At 35.7% G+C, this 23,161-nt stretch overlaps 3 protein-coding genes across 3 annotated transcripts; 2 read left to right on the forward strand and 1 right to left on the reverse strand.

The window, feature by feature from the left end:
• Positions 1 to 528: 528 nt before the first annotated feature.
• Positions 529 to 1,035, reverse strand: LOC113324360. The gene has a single exon (XM_026572677.1). The coding sequence runs from the start codon at positions 1,033 to 1,035 to the stop codon at positions 529 to 531; it is 507 nt and encodes a 168-aa protein (XP_026428462.1).
• A 14,876-nt stretch (positions 1,036 to 15,911) lies between these two features.
• Positions 15,912 to 17,865, forward strand: LOC113324361. The gene is made up of 5 exons (XM_026572678.1): positions 15,912 to 16,015; positions 16,258 to 16,549; positions 16,632 to 16,804; positions 16,927 to 17,029; positions 17,209 to 17,865. The coding sequence occupies exons 1-5, from the start codon at positions 15,912 to 15,914 to the stop codon at positions 17,863 to 17,865; spliced, it is 1,329 nt and encodes a 442-aa protein (XP_026428463.1).
• Positions 17,866 to 18,415: 550 nt separating this feature from the next.
• LOC113324365 lies at positions 18,416 to 22,243 on the forward strand. Its single transcript, XM_026572685.1, has 4 exons — positions 18,416 to 18,916; positions 19,414 to 19,478; positions 19,534 to 20,611; positions 21,923 to 22,243. The coding sequence occupies exons 1-4, from the start codon at positions 18,416 to 18,418 to the stop codon at positions 22,241 to 22,243; spliced, it is 1,965 nt and encodes a 654-aa protein (XP_026428470.1).
• The last annotated feature ends 918 nt before the right edge of the window (positions 22,244 to 23,161 follow it).

The raw sequence follows: 23,161 nt of genomic DNA on the forward strand, positions 1-23,161 counted from the left end.
TTGAGACACTTGGAAGCATCTATATATGCAATATAAAAACTTATCCTAGTATCCAAATTGATTCCATAAATTTTATTTTATCTGGTTTCGGGAATCTGTCAATGGATGGTGACAAACTGTCAATAAAAATAACGATTTGGTTTAGTAATTGTGATTTAGTTATAGCTAGACAAGTAAACTACATACTAGTATATTACTTTTTGAAATGTAAATTTGCAATGATGATTCAACTGGTGTATATGATTTTTATGATTGAAGCAATGATGATGAAGCCAACATCTTTTTCTCTTACATGAGAACATCACATGTCACAGTGTTAGTGATGTCACATTCTCGCAGTACAGCTCCTCTCTGGAATGAATGTGACAGTTTTGCCAACTTCTAGAAAGAACTGGAAAATAAAAGCAACAATTAAACACCCATAACCAATTGGCATTAGCCCAGTTGGCCAGTAGGGGTTGGGTTCCTAACCTATAGGTTGCAGGTTCAATTTTTTTTGTTTTTTGATAAAGAGAAAATATATTGAGATTAGCAGGGATTGTGATCTTTTGCCAGAAGATCATAAAAACCTGCATTAAAGTTTCCATCTGTTAAAATTGACAAAGCTGACTGGCTAACATGTTTTGCAACAGCATCTGCCACTTGATTATTATCACGGCTTACATGAACAAACTCACAAAGAGAAAAACTAGAGATTAAATATTTTATCTCCTTTATTATGTTCCTATTTTCCCATTGAATGAGTAGGATATTCCCATTAATGGTGTCTATAACTAGTTTTGCATCAGCTTCAATCTGGATCCTTGAGAACTTCAGATCTTTTGCCCAAGAGAGTGCTTCTATAACTGCCATGCATTCCACTGCTTCCGGATTCAGTGCTCCATCTCCATAGCTCCCTTTGATTCCATGGCATGTACATGTATGGTTGCGCAGCACAACACCAGTGCCAAAACTGTTAGAATATTGAATATAAGAACCATCCACATTAAATTTAACTATATCATTAGGGGGAGGTTTCCAGTTAGAGTATTTCATGGTAGTTGTAGTTAATGCAAAGTGGGAAGGATTAATGCAGTGCATATGTGAAGCAATATGGTAATTGATTTTATGCACAGTATTATGAGGGTTTAGAGAGACTCCCTGAAAAACTACTTCACACCTATCTTTACACAAAACCCACATACCAACCATTAAGATAATTAACCATCTTTGATCTTGATCTGAGTTTGAGGAAGTGAACCAGCTGATGACCCAATCTGTAACTGTGTTACAGTTTTCTCTAACTGCATCAATGTTAATATTAATGCCTCTCCAGACAGTCCTTGCATGTTTACATGCAAATATGATATGCTCCATGTCTTCATACCCATGACCACAGGTGTCCCACTGTGTTTCTACCTCTGCATTATATTGTGCTCTTCTACTTTTAGTAGAGTTAATGCCTCTGATGCATTTTCATATGAAAAGCTTGACACGGTTTGATGCTTGAGTTTTCCACAGTTTCTTCCAGATTACAATGTCAATGTTAACTCCATTTACATGTACTTCACTGGTACTATGAGTTAACATTTTATATGTGCTCTTAACTGAAAAGATACCATCTTTTGAGGGCATCCATAACATAACATCCTCTTTGCTGCAGTCTATGAACAAAGACTAAATTTTAAGAGAAGTATCCGCATCAAATAATCTGTTAAGTAAACTGATGTTCCACTGATTGGATTCAGGCATGTATAACTCAGCTACATCTTCATAGAACCTGTAAAGATCATTGATTGGAGATGGTGGATGATTCATTCCCGAAATCCATTTGTCCTTCCATATTTTTATTTTCTTTCTATTATTTATCTCCATGAAGTAATTTTTCTTCACAACTTCCATGCCTTTTGTAATGCCAATCCAAGTGTAAGAACAATTCCTAGTTGAAGAATGTTGATGTAAGAGATCTCCTTCTTTAAAGTATTTGCTACCCAGTATTTGAGATATAAGACTGCTAGAATCACTACAAATTCTCTAGGCAAGCTTAGTAAGTAAAGCTAAGTTCAATTTTTCCAAATCTCTGAATGCTAAACCTCCTTGTTCTTGGTCTTGCAAATATTTGTCCATTCCACAGGATTTCATCCCTTATTGTTGTTGTAACCCCAGAAAAATTTCCTCTCAATTGTAGTGAGTTACTGGAGGAGATTGTTAAGGAGACTGAAAGTTCCCATTTGATAGATAGGGACAGAGTTGAGTACATGTTTAATCATGGTACCTCTACCTGCTTGTGAAAGTGAAGTGCTTGACGAAGAGGAGAATCTGCTTTCAAAATTTTCTTCAATGGATTTGAATGATTCCTGCTTTGAGTGACCAAGAATTAAAGGAGAACCAAGATACTTTTCCTTAGAGCTCATTACCTTAAATCCAAGAATTTGAGTCAGAGTAGTAGCAACTTCAGGTTTAGTTTTCTTGCTAAAGTGGACTCCTGACTTATCAAAATTATTGACTTCACGTGATTGAGTACTGAAGTTGTGAAGTAAATCTAGTAAATTGTTAACTGAAGTAATATTTGCTTGAGTAAAGATCAAGCAATCATCTGCAAAAAGAAAATGATTAATGGCTGGAGAAATTGCAGCCATTTTGATACCTTTGATGGAGCCATCTTGAAGGGCATGAGTGAGATGTCTTGAGAGATATTCCATAGATAAGATGAATAGATAAGGTGAAAGAGGGTCACCTTGTCTAATACCTCTTGTAGGAGTGAATTCTTCACAAGGTGAGCCATTGAGAAGTACTAATAAATAAGTTGTGTTGATGCACTCATATATCAAGTCACAGAAATCATTTGAGAAACCAAAATATTGAAGTACCTTGATTAAGAAATGCCATTCTAACCTGTCAAAAGCTTTTGACATGTCAAGCTTCAAAGCAAGCCATCCTGTTTCACCTCTTTTCTTCTTCATGGAATGGATAATCTCTTGTGCAATCACTGTATTGTCACTAATGAGCCTCCCAGAAACATAAGCTGCTTGAAATGGAGAAATAATCTTCTCCATGATTGGCTTCATTCTGTTCACAATGACTTTGGAAATGATCTTGTATGAAGTATACACAATCCAATAGGCATGAAATCACTAGCACATATAGCTTTCTTCTTCTTTGGGATGAGTGAAATATAAGTTTTGTTGATCTGTTTTAGAATGTGTTTAGTTTCAAAGAATTTTTTGACCATCTTGGATACATCTTCACCAACTATATGCCATTGAATTTTGTAGAAACCAGCCTGGAATCCTTCAGGTCCTGGTGCACTCCAGTTCTCCATGCTTTTTAATGTGGCATGAATCTCTTCATTTGTAGGTATTCTTTTTAACGTAAGATTGTCTTCATCGGAGATAATAGTAGGAATAACCATATATAAACTTTCATCAAGACAAGGGGAAGTGGTAGTGCTGATGGAGCTGAAATGATGTGTTATATGTGTTGATACTTCTTCTCTTGTATGCAACCAAGTTTTGTCATAATCTTGAATTGAGTATATATTATTCCTGGTTTTCCTTTTATTAACTTTATTGTGGAAGTACTTGCTATTGTTATCCATATCTTTGATGAAATTCTCTCTTGATTTATGTTGATAAAACTCACTCTTTATCTTGTGCCACTTGTTTAAATCATTGTTGACACTGATGAACTCATGAGCTGAGACCACATCTGGAGGTTTAGCTTGTAGTTCAGTTAACTTCATCTGTAGTTGATCCACTTTTTTGTTGATATCTCCAAAATGTTCTTTGTTCCATAATGATAACATTTTCCTTGCAAGGTGAAGTTTTTTGACAAGCTGAAAGCAGGTGAACCTTGGATACTTGATTTCCAAGCATTAGAAATAACAACAGAACAAGACTCATCATTAAGCCAAGTTAAGAAAAACTTAAAAGGCTTCCAACACTTAGGAGTGAAGGCATTATTAACTAACATAATTGGACTGTGGTCACTACCTACTTGGTTTAGATGATACGGCTTACTATTTGGGAAATTCAAGATCCAACTAGAATTGCCAATGTCCATGTCTATTCTAGTTTTTTTTGTTCCAATACCAAGATTGTTATTAGTCCAAGTGTAGTTTTCGCCTACATATCCTATGTCTTCTAAGCCACAAGTTGATATTAGACTGTTTACCCAACCATCTGAAGAGGAGGAAGGTTCATCCTCATTATTAGCTATATGAAAGTTTAAGTCACCCAGGACAATCCAAGGATTATTATTTTCACAACTAATTCTCTGGATAAAGTTCCACTGCTCTTTTTTCCTAGCATAGTTAGATTGACCATACATACAGGTTAAAAGAAATTCTGGTTTGCTAAGGTCTCCTTGAACTATGACATTAAACATATTGTAAGCCTTGTCTACAACTTCACAAGTAAACCCATTTTTCCAGAGGAGTACTAAACCACCTGAGAGACCATTTGGTTCAATAAAAGAACTATTTGGGTAATGGTATTGCTTTAAGAGTGGAGTGCAATTGTGACTATATATTTTGGTCTCACACAAGAAGATGATATCTGGGTTTTGAGTTCTAATCAGATCACTCAGGTGATTCCTAGTATCAGGATTTTTGAAACCTTGAACATTCCAAGAAATAATTTTTATATTGAACACTTGTAAGGTGGAGAGGTAAGAAAAATGAAAAGTTTTTATGAAATTAACTAGATGACAACGACACAGATGAGTATTAATTGTACATGCAAAATTAGTACATGAAAGGGATTTTATGCATGAGACATGTATCAAATACCCGCTGAAATCAATGTAATCACCAAAGGAAAGAGGACTCTCAATTTTATATTTTTGTATCAACAACAGTAGTTGATCCAAATAAAAATAGAACCAACAGTAGAAGTTGATCCAATATAGGGGATCAACAACGGTAGTTGATCCAAAAAAATAAGGATCAACAGTAGAAGTTGATCCAATTTAGAGGATCAACAACGGTAGTTGATCCAAAATAAAAGGATTAACAGTAGAAGTTGATCCAATTTAGGGGATCAACAATGGTAGTTGATCCACTGAATTGGATCAACAATGAAAGTTGATCCATGTAAATGGAGCGAACATGGCGCGAGTCGAACACGCATCATCTGACATGGAGTCAGTCATGCTACCATTGCACCACAAGTTCAACATTGGAAGACAATTACATGATTTAAACTACAAGCATGATTATACTTATCCAAGGAAATATTGTCAACAATAGGAGTTGAAAGGATCAACAATAGTAGTTGATCCCATAAAAAACTGGGTCAACAACAAGAGTTGTCCCATAAATGGATCAACAACCGTAATTGATCCCGTAAAAAATTGGGTCAACAACAAGACTTGATCCCATAATGGGATCAACAACAGTTGGTGATCCCATAAAAACATATAAACTCACCCATGGGAACTCTTTGTTTTGGATGCGCATTCAAATATATGCATGTAATAAATAAAAATAAGTTTAGTCAAGTTCACACTCAAACTAAGAACACAAAACTGAATCCTAAATTTAATTCCTTTTAACATGTCATATGTGCACATTAAAAAGAATACAAATACCTGTGTAACTTATTACTTCAGCTCAACAAAGCTCGGGAGCCACTTTTCTTCTGCATATCCAAGAACTATGCAAAAAAAAGAAAATATGTTACGAGTAAGTCCAAAGTTCAAACAATTAATATTACTGATTCCCAACCATATAGCCTTAACTTGTAAATTCATCAAAAGTGACAAATCAAACCATGAAAAATGAAGTACCAATCAATGCCCATGTGGAACTGATCAGTGTTAAGGTTATCCATTACACTGACACCATTAAAATATAAGTCTAATGTATATTCTACATACGACAACAAAAAGCCGCCACCACCACCTCCATAAAATACAGCCACCACCCCCACCTTTGCTGTAATATCCACCTTAAAAATGAAAAACACCGTTACTACAACATCCACCAACAATAACACTTGTGGTCACCACCACCAGAAAATCAAAAATTTATACATCAAAATCAACAATCTTCAACTATAGATCCAGATTTCTAAATATCAATATAAGCATATACAGAATAAATCATCTTTGGAACCCAATCTATCAAAACTAATTGTTGTAGTTTATAACATTTAATTGAGATTGTTTTTGTCTATTGAGAAGAAGAAGAACTTCTAATTAAGAAACTAAACCCATTGAATCAATATCTTTCATACCTTGTAATAAAAATATAGATTTAATAACCTCCACCACCGCCGCCACCACCTCCACCACCACCACTACCATCATCATCGTCAAGGAGGAGAGTTGATATCCTACTCCACCACAACCACCACCGCGACCACCATCATCAATTAATGGAACAAAAGATTACGACTCTAGGAAGAAAAATCATTTGGATGAATTTGCTAACATAAATCTGGTATGCTCCTCCACCACCCCCATCGTCATCAACTACGGCATCAAAAATGGTAGAGAAACGAACATATAAAGCGCAATAGATCTACTGATATAGCGGCGGAGGTAACAGAGGTTGTAGTGTCGATTGTGGTGAAGGCGATCGAGAGTGGTGGTGGTGGTGGGAGCGATGGAGATGGTGGGAGCGATTTCTGTTTTTGATAGAAACAAAGAAGAAGAGTATATAAACGATTTATTACGTGGGGAGGGTGAATTGGAAATAAAAACATGTTAAGTGATATATTTATTGTGGGATAAGGATATTTATGAAACCCATCAAAACAAAGGATAGTAGTATAATTACCACTATTAACTAGGGTTTTGGTCTGGCGGTCTACGACACGTGTGTTCATACACACGACGAGAATGTGAGCAAGTCGTGCAATCAGTTAGAGGAGTTAGAAAAGTAGTGGGTAGAAAATCAACCAAGTCTCTGCACGATGAGCAACTGGTTTTAACACGATTTCTACTTCCCCACTTTTTGACTCCAGCAACTGTCACACTTCATGGGATCAAGGTGTTTACAATTCTGGCAATATAAAATAAGTCTCTGAATCATGATTGAAAGGACAAGAACAATCTCTCGTCAAGCAGACAACAAGAGATTAAGAACTCAACATCTGAGAAATTACTCTCAACAAAGCAAATTCAATCAGAACTTATTTTATTTTCTTCATGCAGAATACAAAACACACCTACAATATTTGATCACCATTGATCTCACACATTTCTCAGCTTCCCTCCTACAGATCAACCCATCCTCTCTGGTGACCGAATTGACTCTGGAACGGCCATTGTCTTGGTTTAGGACGGAGTCCTACAGATTGATCTCTCAAGCTTAAAGCACTCCCTTCTTGCAGCGCATCTGTGTGAGGTTAAACATTTTGCTCGGTTCAAGGAGTCTCCTCCGCACGGTCGTCTCCTCAATTCCGTAAAAACCAGCAAATCGTTTTTCCCCATCTACAGTAACTCTTATATTTTATTGTTCAAAGATATTCCTTAATAACTCAAGGAGATCCCGGACCGAAATAAGTTGAGAATCTTTCAATTAAGGTTGTTAATTTTATATGCTTTTAATTACCAGCAATTAAAATGCATATCTCTGGAAAATAAAAATTGGTAATGTGCATTTACTAATTAGCGATTTTTTTAGTAGGATTTCGGTTAATATTGGACAAAGCATTTCTAGGAATTATTAAAACCGAATTTGGAAATGTATTTCATATCTTGAGAATATTCGGTTTTGGAAATTCCTTGGTGTCCAAACTTCCTTGGTCTATAAATACCCAAGTTTGCATTTCGAGAAAACTATCATAAGAGCCAGCAAAACTACCTTGTTGTGTTGTTACTGGTGGAGCCGTCTATTTAGAGAGGAAAGTACCCTAGTTAGGCGAAATCTCTTACGACCGCTCGTTTAAAGACTTCTGTGGGATCAAGAAGCTCTACGAGTACCGTTGGTGGGAAACTAGGTAATTGTAGTATTATTAGTTTTCGATTTGATTTGATTGACTAACGGTTGTTGAACTTTGATTGCACCTAGTTTGTTTATTCTTGAGAATATTCTCTTCTGATATAAGATTCACTCAAACTAGATCGAAGTGTCAACAGGATCTTAGAACTGTTTGTAGATCTAAAGACGTCTTGTGGTAATCCATTGTTAACAAACTTCGTTTTGTGCGTGATTGATCACAAGAGATTCAAGTTTTTGTGTGTTTGTGTTTATTCAAGATTTAAGAAGATTTGAAGACGAAGAATATTTCTTATTTGGGTTCATAATCTTTAGTGTGCAAAAAACTTGATCGGATAAGATTCAACTAGAATCGGTTTATCTTTGATAGATTAGTTGCGTAGATCAGCATCATTATATAGTATCTTGGTAGATCCTATGTTTGATTCGAAATCTAAACTCTGCTACTTTGGTAGTTGTTGGATAGATATATCTAAACCCGACAAAGGAGTTTATTGGATTAAACAGAAGAGCATTTGTCTAACTCATATGACTGAGATTGAATAGAGTTGTTACCGAACAGATTTGTTATTCCTTTATTGTTTGGAATATGAACCAAACGAATTGTTTCAGTGCGTGCACTTATTGAATGTCGAAAGCGCATGGATACTGAAGAAACTAGGTGAACTATAGGTTTAGTTGCTTGGTCTCAACTATACGAAGTTGGAGTGATTTTGTATAACGGCTTAATTATGAGAGTATTCAATTCTGGACTAGGTCCCGGGGTTTTTCTGCATTAGCGGTTTCCTCGTTAACAAAATCTTGTTGTGTCATTTACTTTTGTTTTTCGCAATTATAATTGTTGTTATTATAATGTAAAGTAAATTACAAAAACGTTAACTATGTATTACTTGATAGTGATCCTATATAGTTTGGTTAAGTTCGAACCTATTATCAAGTAATCATACCTTGATTATTGTATTGTCTCGATCTCGTATCCATAGACGATCACACAAAGTATGAATACAGATTCGTTGTATTGTCTCGAATCAGTCCATACACAATCACTTTCGGTAAGAGGACTTATAGGTGGAAAAGTGTAAGATTGTGGTATATTTGGGTATCCACGTCTTTTCAATTGGTATCAGAGCAGGAAAACACAAAAAAAATCTAACAACCTGTGTTTGGTGCGATCCAACCTATAAGAATTGAATATATGTCTGATTCGGTTAGCGTTATGCAAGAGGATAAATACTCAAATTTTGAAGATGTTACAACTTCGTTAACTCATGATCCTGAAGTTACGAAAACATCTGTGTCTACTCTGATGGAAAGCCAATAAGATTCTGATAAAGAGTTGGTAAAACTCCTAAAGCCAATAAGATCTCTGTCTACACGGATGTTAATACTAAAGACAAAACATAATCTTCTTAAGAATGAGATCAGATAAAAAGACATTCAATTAAATATTCTAGCCAAAGAGAATATGCATCTCACTGTCAAACTAGAAGCCGTTGGTAAATCTCTTACGCAAGATTAAGAGACTCATCCCGTGACTCTGACTGATGATGTTGTTTTAATTTCTTCTGATAATGAAGAAACTAAGAGTCCTTGTTTGACTTTTACAAACTGTGATAAAACCGGTTTAGTCACGTCTGAAACATACCATGATGATGGTAGTCTGCCTAACTACATCAACTCAGAAGAGGATGAGAAACCAACTTCTATATCTACTGATGATCAAATAAAATCTTGTCCAAAGGAAACTTTGAGCCAATTCCATGAAAGTAATCTTAAGGAATATAAATTTCAGTCACTTAACAGGAAACTTATACTTCTTCAAAATACAGTGGTAAAAGTATTGAAAGAAGTTTCTTGTCTTAAAAAGCCAAAAGATCATTCCTCAGTAGAAAGACAAAATATACTTCAAACCAACCAAGTCAACTCAAAACATTCTGTAGTAAGAGTTGATAATCGCTTCTGGAAAAATGTTCCTCCCCACTTATGTCGAAACAATCCTTGTTTACATGAAGAACGGTTCCAGAAGAAAGGGAAAGAGAGAAGTCCCGCCGAAGGAAACAATCAGGAATTTCCAATAATTGTTTCTAGTAATCGTAATGATGTGCATCATAAGGAAATCCTTAGAATGAGAAAATCTTATGAAAATCTCATTGACAGGATTAAGAGAGATTTATCTATCTCTAAAAATTCTCACATTAGTACTGTTTCTCCACATGATCATATCTTTGGATCAAGGAAGGATCATCTTCTTGGGAGAAAATACTTTGGGCAGAAATTTCCGAAGAGGAACATGAACTATGTTTATGATACTAACTGTAAGCAAGAAAAGGCTTACTCCGATGCAACCTAGTTGTATAGAGACTGTGCACTCTCATCCTTTTTCATGCTCATACTTTTGAGATGAGAAGCACATAAAAATAAGAGAACATTTTTTTAGTCTGTATCAAAAAAATGTGTGACAAACACTGGATAACTGCGAGTCCATTTTTTGTCTAAAAATCTGTTCATGTTTATCATGATCTTTCAGAATTAGGTTCTATTGGAAATTTTCGAATTCTAATAAACCTTCCAGCATGAGAAGTTCAGACAAAGGAAACAAAATATATTATGTATATATTTTAGGAATTTCCCTAGTATTTTCGGTCCGGGAATTGTCTCTTCTTAAGAGATACAATCTCTTGCATATATTAAGAAACCCTGATTAATTCTTATTTAAATACCTAGCAAGCCTCCAGTAACTCACAATATTACAAAGGGCAATAAGGAGGAAGCTCAAAAGGCTAAGGATTGTCAAGAAATTAATACAGAAAGGAAGAAGAAAATCATATCAAAAATCATGTATGATTATGATTCTGATAGTTCTACTGGATCTCAAGATGAGTCATGTTTGTTGGCTTACAACCTTCAAGATCCAACAAAGACCAAACAAATACGTTCTGATAGTATGATTGACTATATCCAAGGCTTTGAAGAACTAAGAACCAACCTCATAATGATGACCCATCATCAAGATTGGCTCAAGGATATAATTAAAGAAACAAAAGCTGATCTTGCGGGTACAAAGGTTCAAGTTTAAAAACTTTAGAAACAAGAAGTGGTTGCAGACAAGTCCCCAGAGACATGCTTCAAGAGTTTGAACACTAAAGAAACTTCAATGAAAAATGAGAGCACCACTAGAGATTAAGTTATATGTTGTAATACTTAATCCAAAGAAAATAGACATCAATTTTTGATTTCTTTCAATAAATTGTGTAAGGTCTATTGATGAATAAAATTATATATTATCTATGAATAATATTATTATTTTATAATTTTCTTGTGATAGTTTTTCGATTACATAGATTTTGCTTGAATGTGTTTTATTATTGTTATGTGTTATGTGATACTTAATTTCGGTTTTCTAATCTTAATATTCGATCTCATATGATGTGTTAACCCTTATGGTTTGTGTAGCTTTTTAGCGGGATTAAGTTCTATCCCATGTTGGTAGGATTTATCAAAGGATCATAAGGTGTTCCGATTGAAACTCATATGTGAAAAAGTCACAATATGTTGAATTTTTATGTTTAACATAAAAGCATATGTGTTTCGGGTTTTCAACTTTTGCTATTTGCATTAGTTAAAACCGATTAAACCTTTCTCTAGTAAAGGTTGTTTTTTTTCTTGCGAGAGGATGAAAACACAATGGGGGAGAGTTCTAACTTGAACTTGCACTTAATGACTGTATATGTGGAAAAACGATTTGCTGGTTTTTTAGGAAATTGAAGAGACGAGCATGTTGTCGAGACTCCTCAACCGAGCAAATTGTTCAACCTCACACAGATGCACTGCAAAAGGGGTACTTAGATTTGAGAGATCAGTCTATAGGACTCCGGCCTAAACCAAGTCAATGGTCATTCCAGAGTCAATTCGGTAGCAACGAGGGAGATGGGTTGACCTGTAGGAGGGAAGCTGAAAATTGTGTGGGATCAGTGATGATCAAGGATTGTGGAAGTATTGAATGTTTCTGCAAGTTTTCTGTGAACGGATGAGTTCGAATAAGTTCTGGTAGATTGATGAATTCTTGAGAGTATTTTCTCGAGAAATTCTGCGTAGACGAATGTTGTCCTCTTCAATCATGGATTTAGAGACTTATTTATATTGTCAGAATAGTAAACACTTTGATCCCTGTAAGTGTGACGGTTTCTTGAGTGAAAGAGTGGGAAAGTGGTAAATCGTGGTGAAACCAGTTCCAGGTCGTGCGGAGACTTGGTTAACCGTCCACCCACTACTTTGCTAAATCCTTCAACCATTTGCACGACTTAATCACATTTCTCATCGTGGATGAATCCGTAGGCCACCAGACCAAAACCCTAATTGATATGCCCCCATGTGACGTGATTGATGTCTCATGATTTGTGAAGTCTGCAAGGCAGATGTATATTAATTAGTTGATTAAACAGTGAGTCTAAGTTTTGTTGAATTGAGCATGAGTAACGAATGCTCAATGATTCATGGATTGAACATACGTGTTCTTATGTTGATATTGCTCGTCTGAGAAAATACTGTTAAATTCGAGCAACTGAGCAAGTATTGCTCGATTCGACGAATTATTGAATATTGATAGTTGGATCAATATTCGAGCAACTGACCAAGTATTGCTCGATTCGACGAATTACTGAATATTGATAGTTGGATCAATATTCGAGCAACTGAGTAAGCATTGCTCAATTCGAGTGATATTGATAAATTACTGAATATTGATAGTTGGATCAATATCCGAGCAAATGAGCAATTATTGCTCAATTCGACGGATTATTTATTGGTAACGTGACCTAATAAAATATTAATTAGAATATTGATAAACTACCAAATATTCTATGATTAATCCATATGTTGATTGTTGAATCAAAATAAATTTATTAGTGTTTGAATCATGCTCAGAATGATGATTTGTGGAGTGTTTATTTGAAACCCTAATTTTTGATCAATTGTTCATCAATTGATGAATCGCTGAAAATAGGTCATGGGTGATAGAGGGAACAGACACATGGGATGATGGACGTCCATGTGGCACCCAAGTGCTCGAGTGAACATGCACCAGGGTCCTTAGTTGGCCAGTTGGTGAAAGAATGATGATTAAATGTCGGTTTCATCATTTATTGAAATAGTGCCCGATTGAGCATTAAGTGATAAAACCTAATTATGGAAAAGTGAGGGACCGACCAAGAGGGCATGAGACCGGACCTTGGTGGTCGTGGGACCGGCTGATGGTCGTTCGAGCAAACTCCAAGTAGGTTGAAAAGAGTTTGGACCCAATATGAGTAATTGCGCAAATTAGGTTAAAATCGTGAAAATGTGTGGGACCGGATCTTTGCAAGCCTTAGGGCAGCCCTTGGTCGGTCAAGGGAGCATTCTCGTATCACCACAATGTTCGTGTCTCAGTCCTGAGAGTTTTGGTATTTTTTGTTATGCGATTGAGCAATATTTTGCATTTTCAGAAGAATTTGATCTTTGACTGAAATTCTTGATTTTGCTCGAATGAGCAAGTAGAACTTTGCTCGTTTCATCAATTTTTGAGAATATTAAAATAATGATATTTTAAAAAAAATCGTGAACAGCCTAGTCATGTGACCATTTAACTTTTTCATGGTTTGAGCAATATTTGAGAAAATATGAAGAAACCATGATTTTTGCTCAAACTGAGGAGTTTCATGAGATGAGGGAAATAATAATTATGAAAGACTAGGTATTGTAAGGTATGGGATCGTCCACGGCTAGGGAATGGTCGTCCTGCCAGGTAGCCTGGTCCCGCAACACCTTTCCCTATTTTTATTATTTTTCATGAAACCGTGAAAATATGGAGAAACCATGAGTTTTGCTCAAACAAGGAAAGTTGCTAAGATGAAGAAGTTTTCATGAGTTCATGAAAATAATAAAATAATTTAAAATAAAAGAAAAAGGCGTGGGGGACCGACCGGCCGGTGGGCCCGGTCTCCTAGGCGCCACTTTTATTATTTTAATATTATTTTTTCTTTCCTATTTTGTGTAGGATTCCTCGTTTGTCCATATTTTCGAGTATGGTCTAGATGCCTGGTTCCTGAGTTTTATTACAAATTTATGAAATTCAGTGGAGAATGGTTCATGAAACTGAGTAATAAAGGTGAGTAGTTATTTATTATCAACCCATAGGATCAGCCGTGGATTCGACCATGGATTCAGAATAATAAAATGAGTATTACCATTCTATGGGATCGTGGATTCGACAATAGAATTATAGTAATAAAATTATCTATTAGCATTCCATGAGATCATCCGTGGATTTGATCATGAAATCAGAATAATGAGATAAAATAATTATCTATTACCATTCCGTGAGATCATACGTGGATTCGACCATGGAACCGGAGTAATGAGATAAAATAGATTATCTTCTAGGAATTCAGTGGTGAATGTCACGGTAGAATTAATCTATTGCATAAGGGGATATTAGCCAGTTAAGGCGTCATACCCGTCCTGAAAGGTGTATCGTCAGGGAACAGCGAGTGTTGCCGACAACCTGAAGGCGTTTTTCACTCTCAACAATTATGGATAACCGCCTGAATCTATACACGGTCTCTTTACATAGTCAGGGAACAACGAGTGTCACCAACGTCCTGAAGGCGTTTTTCCCTCTCAACAAACAATTATGTAGGAGGACCTCCCAATCGTTCTTCTATGTAGAGGTGGGTCTCTCTATGTAGTCATGGAATATCGAGTATCACCGACGTCCTGAAGGCGTTGAGCTCTCAATCATACGAAACGCCCAATTATGTTATTCTACATAGAGGTCATGATGAAATGAGCATCATCGAATGCTCCGGGGAGGCCTTTCGAGTGACATATGCATCATGGCTCGTAAAATATGAACTGCCACATGCGTTCCCGAAGCCGTTTCAGAAACATGCAGTATCATGATTTTACGATTTTGATCTTTTTTGAAAATCCACCATCAACATTAAGTCCCCTGCTTAGTGAGGGACAGTCGTGTTCCGAAGTAAGCATTAGATGGTGATTTTCAGTCGACGAGATCGGTGGTTGAACTCAGTCGTACAAGGTGTTCTCGTAATCCTCGATTTGCTCTAATGGTGTCATGTACAAGCAAATGCTCAGGTAATGACCCTGATAGTTGATAGAGCGTCATCCTGTGAGCACGGAGAGATGAGGGACTGCTGATTTGGACGCCCGGAGACTTAGTTTTGGTCGGTTTAGCGTTTGTGGGCTCGAACCCAAAAAAAGGAAATCCATGTATTATTAGGTTTTGAAAATAAAATTGGTATAAAAGGAAAGAAACCCTAATTTTTTTTTAATTAACCGACCAAGCACCTCCATCTCTTCACCACCTTCATGCGAGCAGCAACAGGAGAAGGAGATTTTTCCCGGACTTCAGTCGCCGTCGACCGTCGTTGATCATCGTCCGGCCAAATTCCGGCCGACGCCGACCAGGTAAGTCCGATTTTTTTTCTTCAATTTTTTGCTGTATGTTTAGTTTGTTCATGAGTTATTTGAAAACGAAAATCCATAAGTATTCATGCATGTGTAGGTTTTATGAAGAATTTGTTTAGAAAACATATACATGTTCGTTCGTTCGTTAGTGAAACGAACAAAAATCCCTAATGTTCGTTCGTTCGTTAGTAGACATGTTCTAGTTGCAGTAGAGAAAGCTTTGTTTATGAGGTTTCATGAGAGTCAAAATATTATTTTCAAAGTGTGAACTTTCACAAATACTTTTAGGAACGTAGGTTCGTTCGTAGTAGAAGTAGTAAACAATAATCCCTAGAGTTAGAGGAGGGACCGAGTTTAGATCTGCGAATCGGAGACTAACTCAGTATTTTTTTTTTCGATCTTCATCTTTCTTCATTAAATTCAAGTTAGTTTCAGGTGAATCTGGTAGATCAGGTGAAGATTGTATCGTTTTTCAAAGTTTCTCTGTAATAATGGGCCTTCACTAATCGTAACGGAAAGTGATATGGCTCAAAATACTTCTGCAAGTGGTTATAGGGTTGTGAACATCTCAGAACCATCTAAAAAATGTCCTTCAATTACTCTGATTGAAGATAATGATAATAACAGGTATGATTCATGGAATTTTCATTGATAGGTAGATTAAATTTTCTTCGAATAAAATTTGTTGATGCAATGAGTTTTTTGAGAAATCGGTGGAAGTTAATTGGTGATTGTCATTTAATTCCTTTGGGTAAAGGTTTTTTCACTATCAAATTATCTAATGAAGTAGATCAAAATTATATCAGAAATTACAGATGGGATGTTCAAGATCAAGTATTAATAACTCGAAATTGGATTCCTATTTTTAGGCCTGAAAATCAAAGAACTTCTCATGCGTTGGTTTGGATTTCTCTACCTGGTTTAAGTCTCGAGTATTGGGATGAGAAAACATTGTTCACCATATGTAATGCTATTGGTAATCCTGTTAAAGTTGATGATGATACTCTTAAGTACTCCAGTGGTTATGCTGTAAAAGTGTTGGTTGAAGTGAATCTTGCAAATCCAATTCCAAACAAATTATGGATTATTACTAAATATGGAGGTTTTTCTCAAGGTATTGTTCTTATTAAACTTCCAAAATTCTGCTATAAATGCAAGATTGTAGGTCATCTGTCATCAGAATGTAGATTTCAGAAGAAGCTTTCTATGGAACAGTCCACTGATTCACCTGCTGCGAATTTAGGAGAGACCAATTGATAAAGCTCAAGAGAACATTGTTCAAGAACCTTTTGATATTTGTCCTCCTCCAGAAGTTCCCTTAATTGTTAATCCTCAATCTGAAAATGAGGTTCTTATCACTAATGTTAGATTTAGCTCTTTACAAGATGATGAAATGATCCTGGGGATTCTAGTGAGGTAAGAAAAGAACAGGAAATTCTAACTCCTACAAGAATTCTTCAAGTAGTGGAGGATAACTCATTAGAAAAGAGTGAAGTAAAGTTCATTAATGGTAAAAATGGTACAGTTTCTTCTGAAAGGATTCATGTAACCTCCTGGTCAAGAGTAGTTCAAAAACCTCTATCTCCAAATACTTCAAGCATTGATACTATTCCAGGAGCAAAGGTTTCCAATGGTGGTCAGGTAATTAACACTCAAGCTTCATCTAGTACTCAAATTCCCAGCAAGTATAATTTCAGAAAGAATCAAGGAAAGGGAGGAAGAAAAGGCCTCCAATCCAAACCATTAAAGTATTATATTGGAATTTAAGAGGCCTTAGAAGAGTCAGGTCTCAAAATAAACTATGTGCTCTAATAAATCAGTTCAATCCTCCGGTTGTATGGATTGTTAAACCTAAAGTTTTTTGTTTTTCTTCTATTTGCAATAAATTGAATCTTCCTGGTATGCAAAACATGGTGATTCATAACCCAGTCTCAAATAATAAGGGTAATATATGGCTTTTTTGGAATAAAAATTTACCTACTCCCACAATAGTGTCTATGTCAAGTCAAATGATAACTGTTGATATTGGTGGTGTTCTTATATCTAGAATTCGTGCACATGTGGGTATAGTTCAAAGAATATTTTTGTGGTCAGAGATGGAAGCTATTAGTGGTTTAAATAAGCCTTGGATGGCTATTGGAGATTTTAATGCTATCACTTCAGCTGATGAAAAAATTGGAGGTAAAAGCCCAAAAATAAGTGCAATGACGGGCTTCAATAATTGCTTAGATACTCATGAATTAATGCAGGCTCCTAAAACTGGTCTTCAACATTCTTGGTCTAACTGTCAGCATGGAAACAAAAGGATTTTATGCAATCTAGATAGGGCAGTATTCAATGTTTTATGGTTGCAAAAATTTGAAGGATGGGGTTATAAATTTGGATTAAGAGTAGCATCTGATCATGCTCCATTACTGGGTGGAGGGGCTCAAATTCCTAAACCACAAAATGCTCCTATGAGATTTCAAAAAATGTAGATTTCACATCCCAACTTTATGGAAGTAGTGCAAAAATGTTGGTCTGAAGAAATTGCAGGTGATCCAGCTTTTATTCTGCAACAAAAGTTAAAAAGATTAAAGAAAACTCTTAATGAGTGGAATTGGAAAGTATTTGGGAACATAAATGTACAAGTTAAGGAAGCTGAAGTTAAAGTGCAAGAAGCAATGCTCAACTCAGATAACAGTCGTTTTGATGAAGAAGCTCATAAAACCTTGGTGGAATCTCAAAACTTATACAACTCTAAAGAAGTACAACTTAATACTTTTCTGGAAAAAAAAGAAGCTAGAATTAAATGGATAAAAGAGGGAGCAGCTAACACTGGTTTCTTACATGCTAATATTAAAATTAGGCAAGCAAGAAATATGATAACTGAATTAGAAGATGATAATGGGGATATTATTACTGATCAAAAGCAAATACATCATGAATTGGTGAAATATTTTGAACAGAAATTTCAGTACAAGGAAGTTGATGAGGTTGAGCATATGTTAATGGCATACTAGAGGTGATAACAAGTGAGACCAAAATATGATAGAAGCAATTCCAGATGCTGATGAAATTAAGAAGACTTTATTTGATATGGACCAAGACAGTGCTCCTGGTCCTGATGGTTTTTCAGGAAGTTTTTACAGAGCATGCTGGAATGTGATACATCACGATGTTGTGGATGCCATTCAATTCTGTTGGAGTAGAAGATTCATCCCAAAAGGAATGAGTTCTAACTTCTTAGTACTTATTCCAAAAATTGAAGGAGCAAGGAATCCAAAACAATTTAGACCAATTGGTCTTAGTAATGTCAGCTTCAAAATCTTCACAAAATTTTTGGCAACAAGAATGGGGAAATTGATGCACAAGTTAGTATCACCTCAACAAGTTTCTTATGTGAAAGGCAGATGCATCCATGATCAAATTTTATTAGCTTCTGAATTGGTAAATGAGATGAATAAAAAAAGAAGATGTAGAAATGTAGCTTTAAAGCTTGATATATCTCAAGCTTATGATTCAGTTAGCTGGGAATTCTTATTTCAGGTTCTGCAGAAATTTGGTTTCTCAAAAAGATGGTGTGAGTGGCTTCATTTTTTTTTTTAAGTGAGCAAAAATTTCAGTGATGGTAAATGGGGATCCTTGTGGTTTGTTCTCAGTGGGTAGAGGATTGAGACAGGGAGATCCTCTATCTCCCATTCTATTTGTGTTGATGGAAGAAGCACTAAGTAGAAGGATATCTCAAATGGTGCAAGAAGGCTTAATTTCCGCAATGGTTAAAAGAAAAGGTATTCATCCAACTCACCTTTTCTTTGCATATGATGTATTTATATTCATCAATGAAGCTAAGAAAAGTATCTTGAATCTTATGCAACTTCTTGAAGATTCCCAAAAATGCTCAGGAAAAATTATAAATAAGAGTAAAAGTAAAATTTTCATTGATGCACTTCAGAAGTAAGGAAAAATCAGATTAAAGATATGATTCAAATGGAAATAAGTGAATTCCCTGACAAGTATCTTGGTGTTATTCTTACAACTGGCAGAGTAAAAGTATCTATTATATGGCTAATGGTATAAATGATGCAAAGAAAGTTGGCAACTTGGAAAGGTAAGTTATTGTATTTTCAAGAAAGGTTGGTGTTGATTAAGTCTGTACTTAGCAGTATTCCTGTCTATAATATGGCAGTTTACAAATGGCCTGCATCAGTCATAAAAACCTGTGAAAGAATAATGAGAAACTTTCTCTGGTCAGGAGATGGAGAAACAAGGCAATATAATACATTTTCTTGGAAAAGAGTTTGCACTCCCTTAAGTGAAGGTGGTTTAGGAATTTCAAGACTTGTTGTCATTAACAAAGCTTTTCTTATGAAAATGATGTGGAAAATCAATAATTCAAAAGAAGATTGGGCTTTATTCTTTCAAGCAAAGTACAAAGATAAAAATGGCCAATGGGAAACTAAATGGCAGAAATCTATAGTTTGGTCAGGCTTAAAATGGGCTTGGGATGCTCTTAAAGAAGACACAAGATGGATCATTGGAAATGGAGAAAGAATATCTGTCTCGTTTGATTCTTGGATAGGAGATAACACTTTGTTTGGCAATTTTGAACATAATAGCTTTTTAGCTGAGAATATCAAATTGAAGGTGTCAGATTTATTGTCAAATGGTGTGTGGTCTTTTAATAATGAATTTCAACTGATTTTTCAGAATCTTCTTCTGCCTGAAGTCCTTGGAGGAGAAGATGTGCTTCTATGGACAAGAAATTTAAAGGGAGACTTATCAATTCCTGAGGCTGTGAACAAATTAAGACACAAAGAACAGTTTGTTAACTGGTCAAGGTATTTATGGAAACCTTTTCTTCACCCTTCTATTGCCAGCAATGTGTGGAAACTGATTGAAGGTATATACAATGATGATAAGAAAATGATACATAATGGATGTGAGATGGTCTCAAGATGCTGCATCTGTGAAGCTGAACAGGACAGTATAAATCACTTTCTCTGGGAGTGCAACTTTAGTATTGAAGTTTGGAAATGGATATGTTCCATATTTCAGTTCAAACTGCCAAACTATTTTGATTATATATGGAAGTTGTCCTCAAAGAAAAGTCCACTGGTGAAACAAGTTTGGATATCTGCAGCTTGTATCATTCTAAAAGAGTTGTGGTTTCAGAAGAATAAAAAATTCTTTGAAAACATAAAGCCTAATATGCAGAGATTCAAATGCAGAATTATGCAACTGGTAAATGAGGTAGATTAAGAATTACAGGCACTAAGTGGAATCATAAATATGACCAAGAGATAATAACAATGTTTCAGTTGAGTCTTAGACATTCCAGGTTTCAGTATATCAAAAAATGTCATTGGTTTCCACCTGCAAAAGATTGGGTTATGTTTTGTTGTGATGGTTCATCATTTAGAAATCATGGTGCCGCAGGATTTGGAGTTGTAGTCAGAGATTCAGATTGTCAAGTATTGGGCACTCTAACTGGAGGTATTGGAATTGCCTCAAATTATCTTGCATAAGACTATGGTATTATGTGTGCCTTGGAACTGAAAATTCAATGGAGTATGCAGAATATAATTATAGTGTCAGATTCAAAATCAATGCTTGCAGAATTTGCTCAGGGGACAGTTCCATGGTTTTTGAAAAGTAGATGGTGTATAGCTACAAGAAATCTCAAGAAAATAAAGTATCATCATTGTTACATAGAAGTCAATTTCTCTGCAGACTGTGTCGCAAAGAAGAGAGCATCTTTAACAGCAGGTGAAATACTAGTTCATATTGGAAGGCCTCAGTACTTGCCAAAAATTGAAATTCCCAATGTTGATTACTTTAGATTTGGTTGAAGTTCTATTCTCTTGTCCTTAAATTGAAAGTGGTTTAAACCTAGTAGTGGGCCTGGTTAATTGTTGGCTTGTTCTTTATTTTGCAATTTTATGTTTCTTGTAATTGGGTTGTAACATTTTTGCAAATCAATAAAAGTTTGTGATTCAAAAAAAAAAAATCCCTAGAGTTAGAGAGATTTTGAAAAGACCTGCATCCCATGATAAAATTTGTTTGTAAACTTTCAAAATTTTATTTGGAATATGTGGACCCTTGCAAAAATAGAAAAGACCCTCGTTTCATAGATGAATGCTCGTTTGAGCAAAATAAGGTTTTTTTTATTATTAACTCACGTAATTTTTTTTTCACACGTAAGTTTTTTTTTTAAAATTTTTTGAGAAAAAAATCAAATAGAAATTTTGAGTAATTGTTAGAGATAAACAATTGTATTTTATGATTTTATGATGTGTGTTTGCGGCATAAAATCATGGAACGTTCACATGAAGAGTTTATATGAATCGTTCATAGTTTCGTGAAAAGTCAATGTCGACTCTTAAATGATAAGTTTTGCTCGGCTTTGCAGGCTTGAAAGAACGAGCAAATTTTCAGAGTTTTTCGTTGTTATCACTAAGTTCGTGAAACCCTAAATAGGTAAGAGTTGAGGATTACCATTTTTGTTGTGAATTCGATATTAACATATCTGTAATTGTGTGCTTCTGGTTCCAGATAATGGTGACTTCCAGCAGCGGTGACTATGATTATGATTCTTCTTCTAGCTCTTGTGAAGAGGATTCCAAGATTTCTGCGGCCAAAGCACGTGCCAAGACGGATCATGCTAAGAAGATAGTAAATAACATGCCTCTCAATGATCTAAAAGTTTCTCGTGATGAGCTCTTGAAGAGGAAATCCAGGGAGGAGATAATAGTTGATTATCGGGAGAAAAGGCGTAGAATACAGCGAAAAATACTAGAAGCTGAGGAGAAACTCGGATCTCGTCCTGATGGTGTAACCTCAGACTCAGATGCTGAAGAAGAGGAACCCGTGTGAGATCCAATGGAACGCAGAAGTAAGCCATATCCACCGCATAGGGAGATTGAGCGACTGGTTAAGGCTGATCTCCAAGCTGAACATGATGAAGAAGACTACTGGGATGCAATATATGGCGATCTCTAGGACGAAGTATTCCCTAGTTCGGACAGTGGTTCCGAGAAAGAGTCTGAAGAGGATTCCATGGACGACGATGATGATGACGATGAAGCCGATGATTGTGACGATTATTCTTGCTTGTGAATATTTCATTTATTTTCTGTTGAAATAGATATTGTCCCATTATTTGAGCGGTTTGGCTGTAGAGATGTTTAGAGATTAATATTTTTTGATCAATCCCATATCGCATCTTCTACCCCATTCTTTGCATGCCTTCAATTGGATGAACCCATATCCACTTGTATGAAAGTTAGTCGTGATATTCGGAAGTATGACTGCACGAGCAAACCGAGGAATCACGATTCGCACAAATCATCAATTTCTGTTTAAAATATCGACTGCACCAACATCAGTCCTCAGTATTTTCGCTCTTCTTCTATATCACCAACAAAATCCAGTTTGTGGTCCAGAGTCTCGGTAGAAATCGCAACTGATTTGATTGTTCGTAAAAGATAAGTATCCGACATCTTCTTTTTTGACTTTCAAAACTTAGGGTTTTTCTATTTATACGACACATCTTCTTCTGCTCTTGTATATTTATCAGAAGAAATTTTGATCATGATCATACCTCTCATCATCACCATGTCCGGTAGCAGTGCTTCTTCTCAAAACAGATGTCCAGTAAACCGTGAGGTTGGGTTGTCCATCTTGGTAAGTTGCACACTTTTATTTTATTTCCATGTAGTCATAATGGCTGACTGAAGAAAATAACTTGTTGCAGGGAAATCAGGGGAATCGACTTCCTTCTTATTCTTACGG

The sequence above is a fragment of the Papaver somniferum genome, chromosome 11, assembly GCF_003573695.1.
Source record: "Papaver somniferum cultivar HN1 chromosome 11, ASM357369v1, whole genome shotgun sequence".
NCBI classification, from domain to species: domain Eukaryota; kingdom Viridiplantae; phylum Streptophyta; class Magnoliopsida; order Ranunculales; family Papaveraceae; genus Papaver; species Papaver somniferum.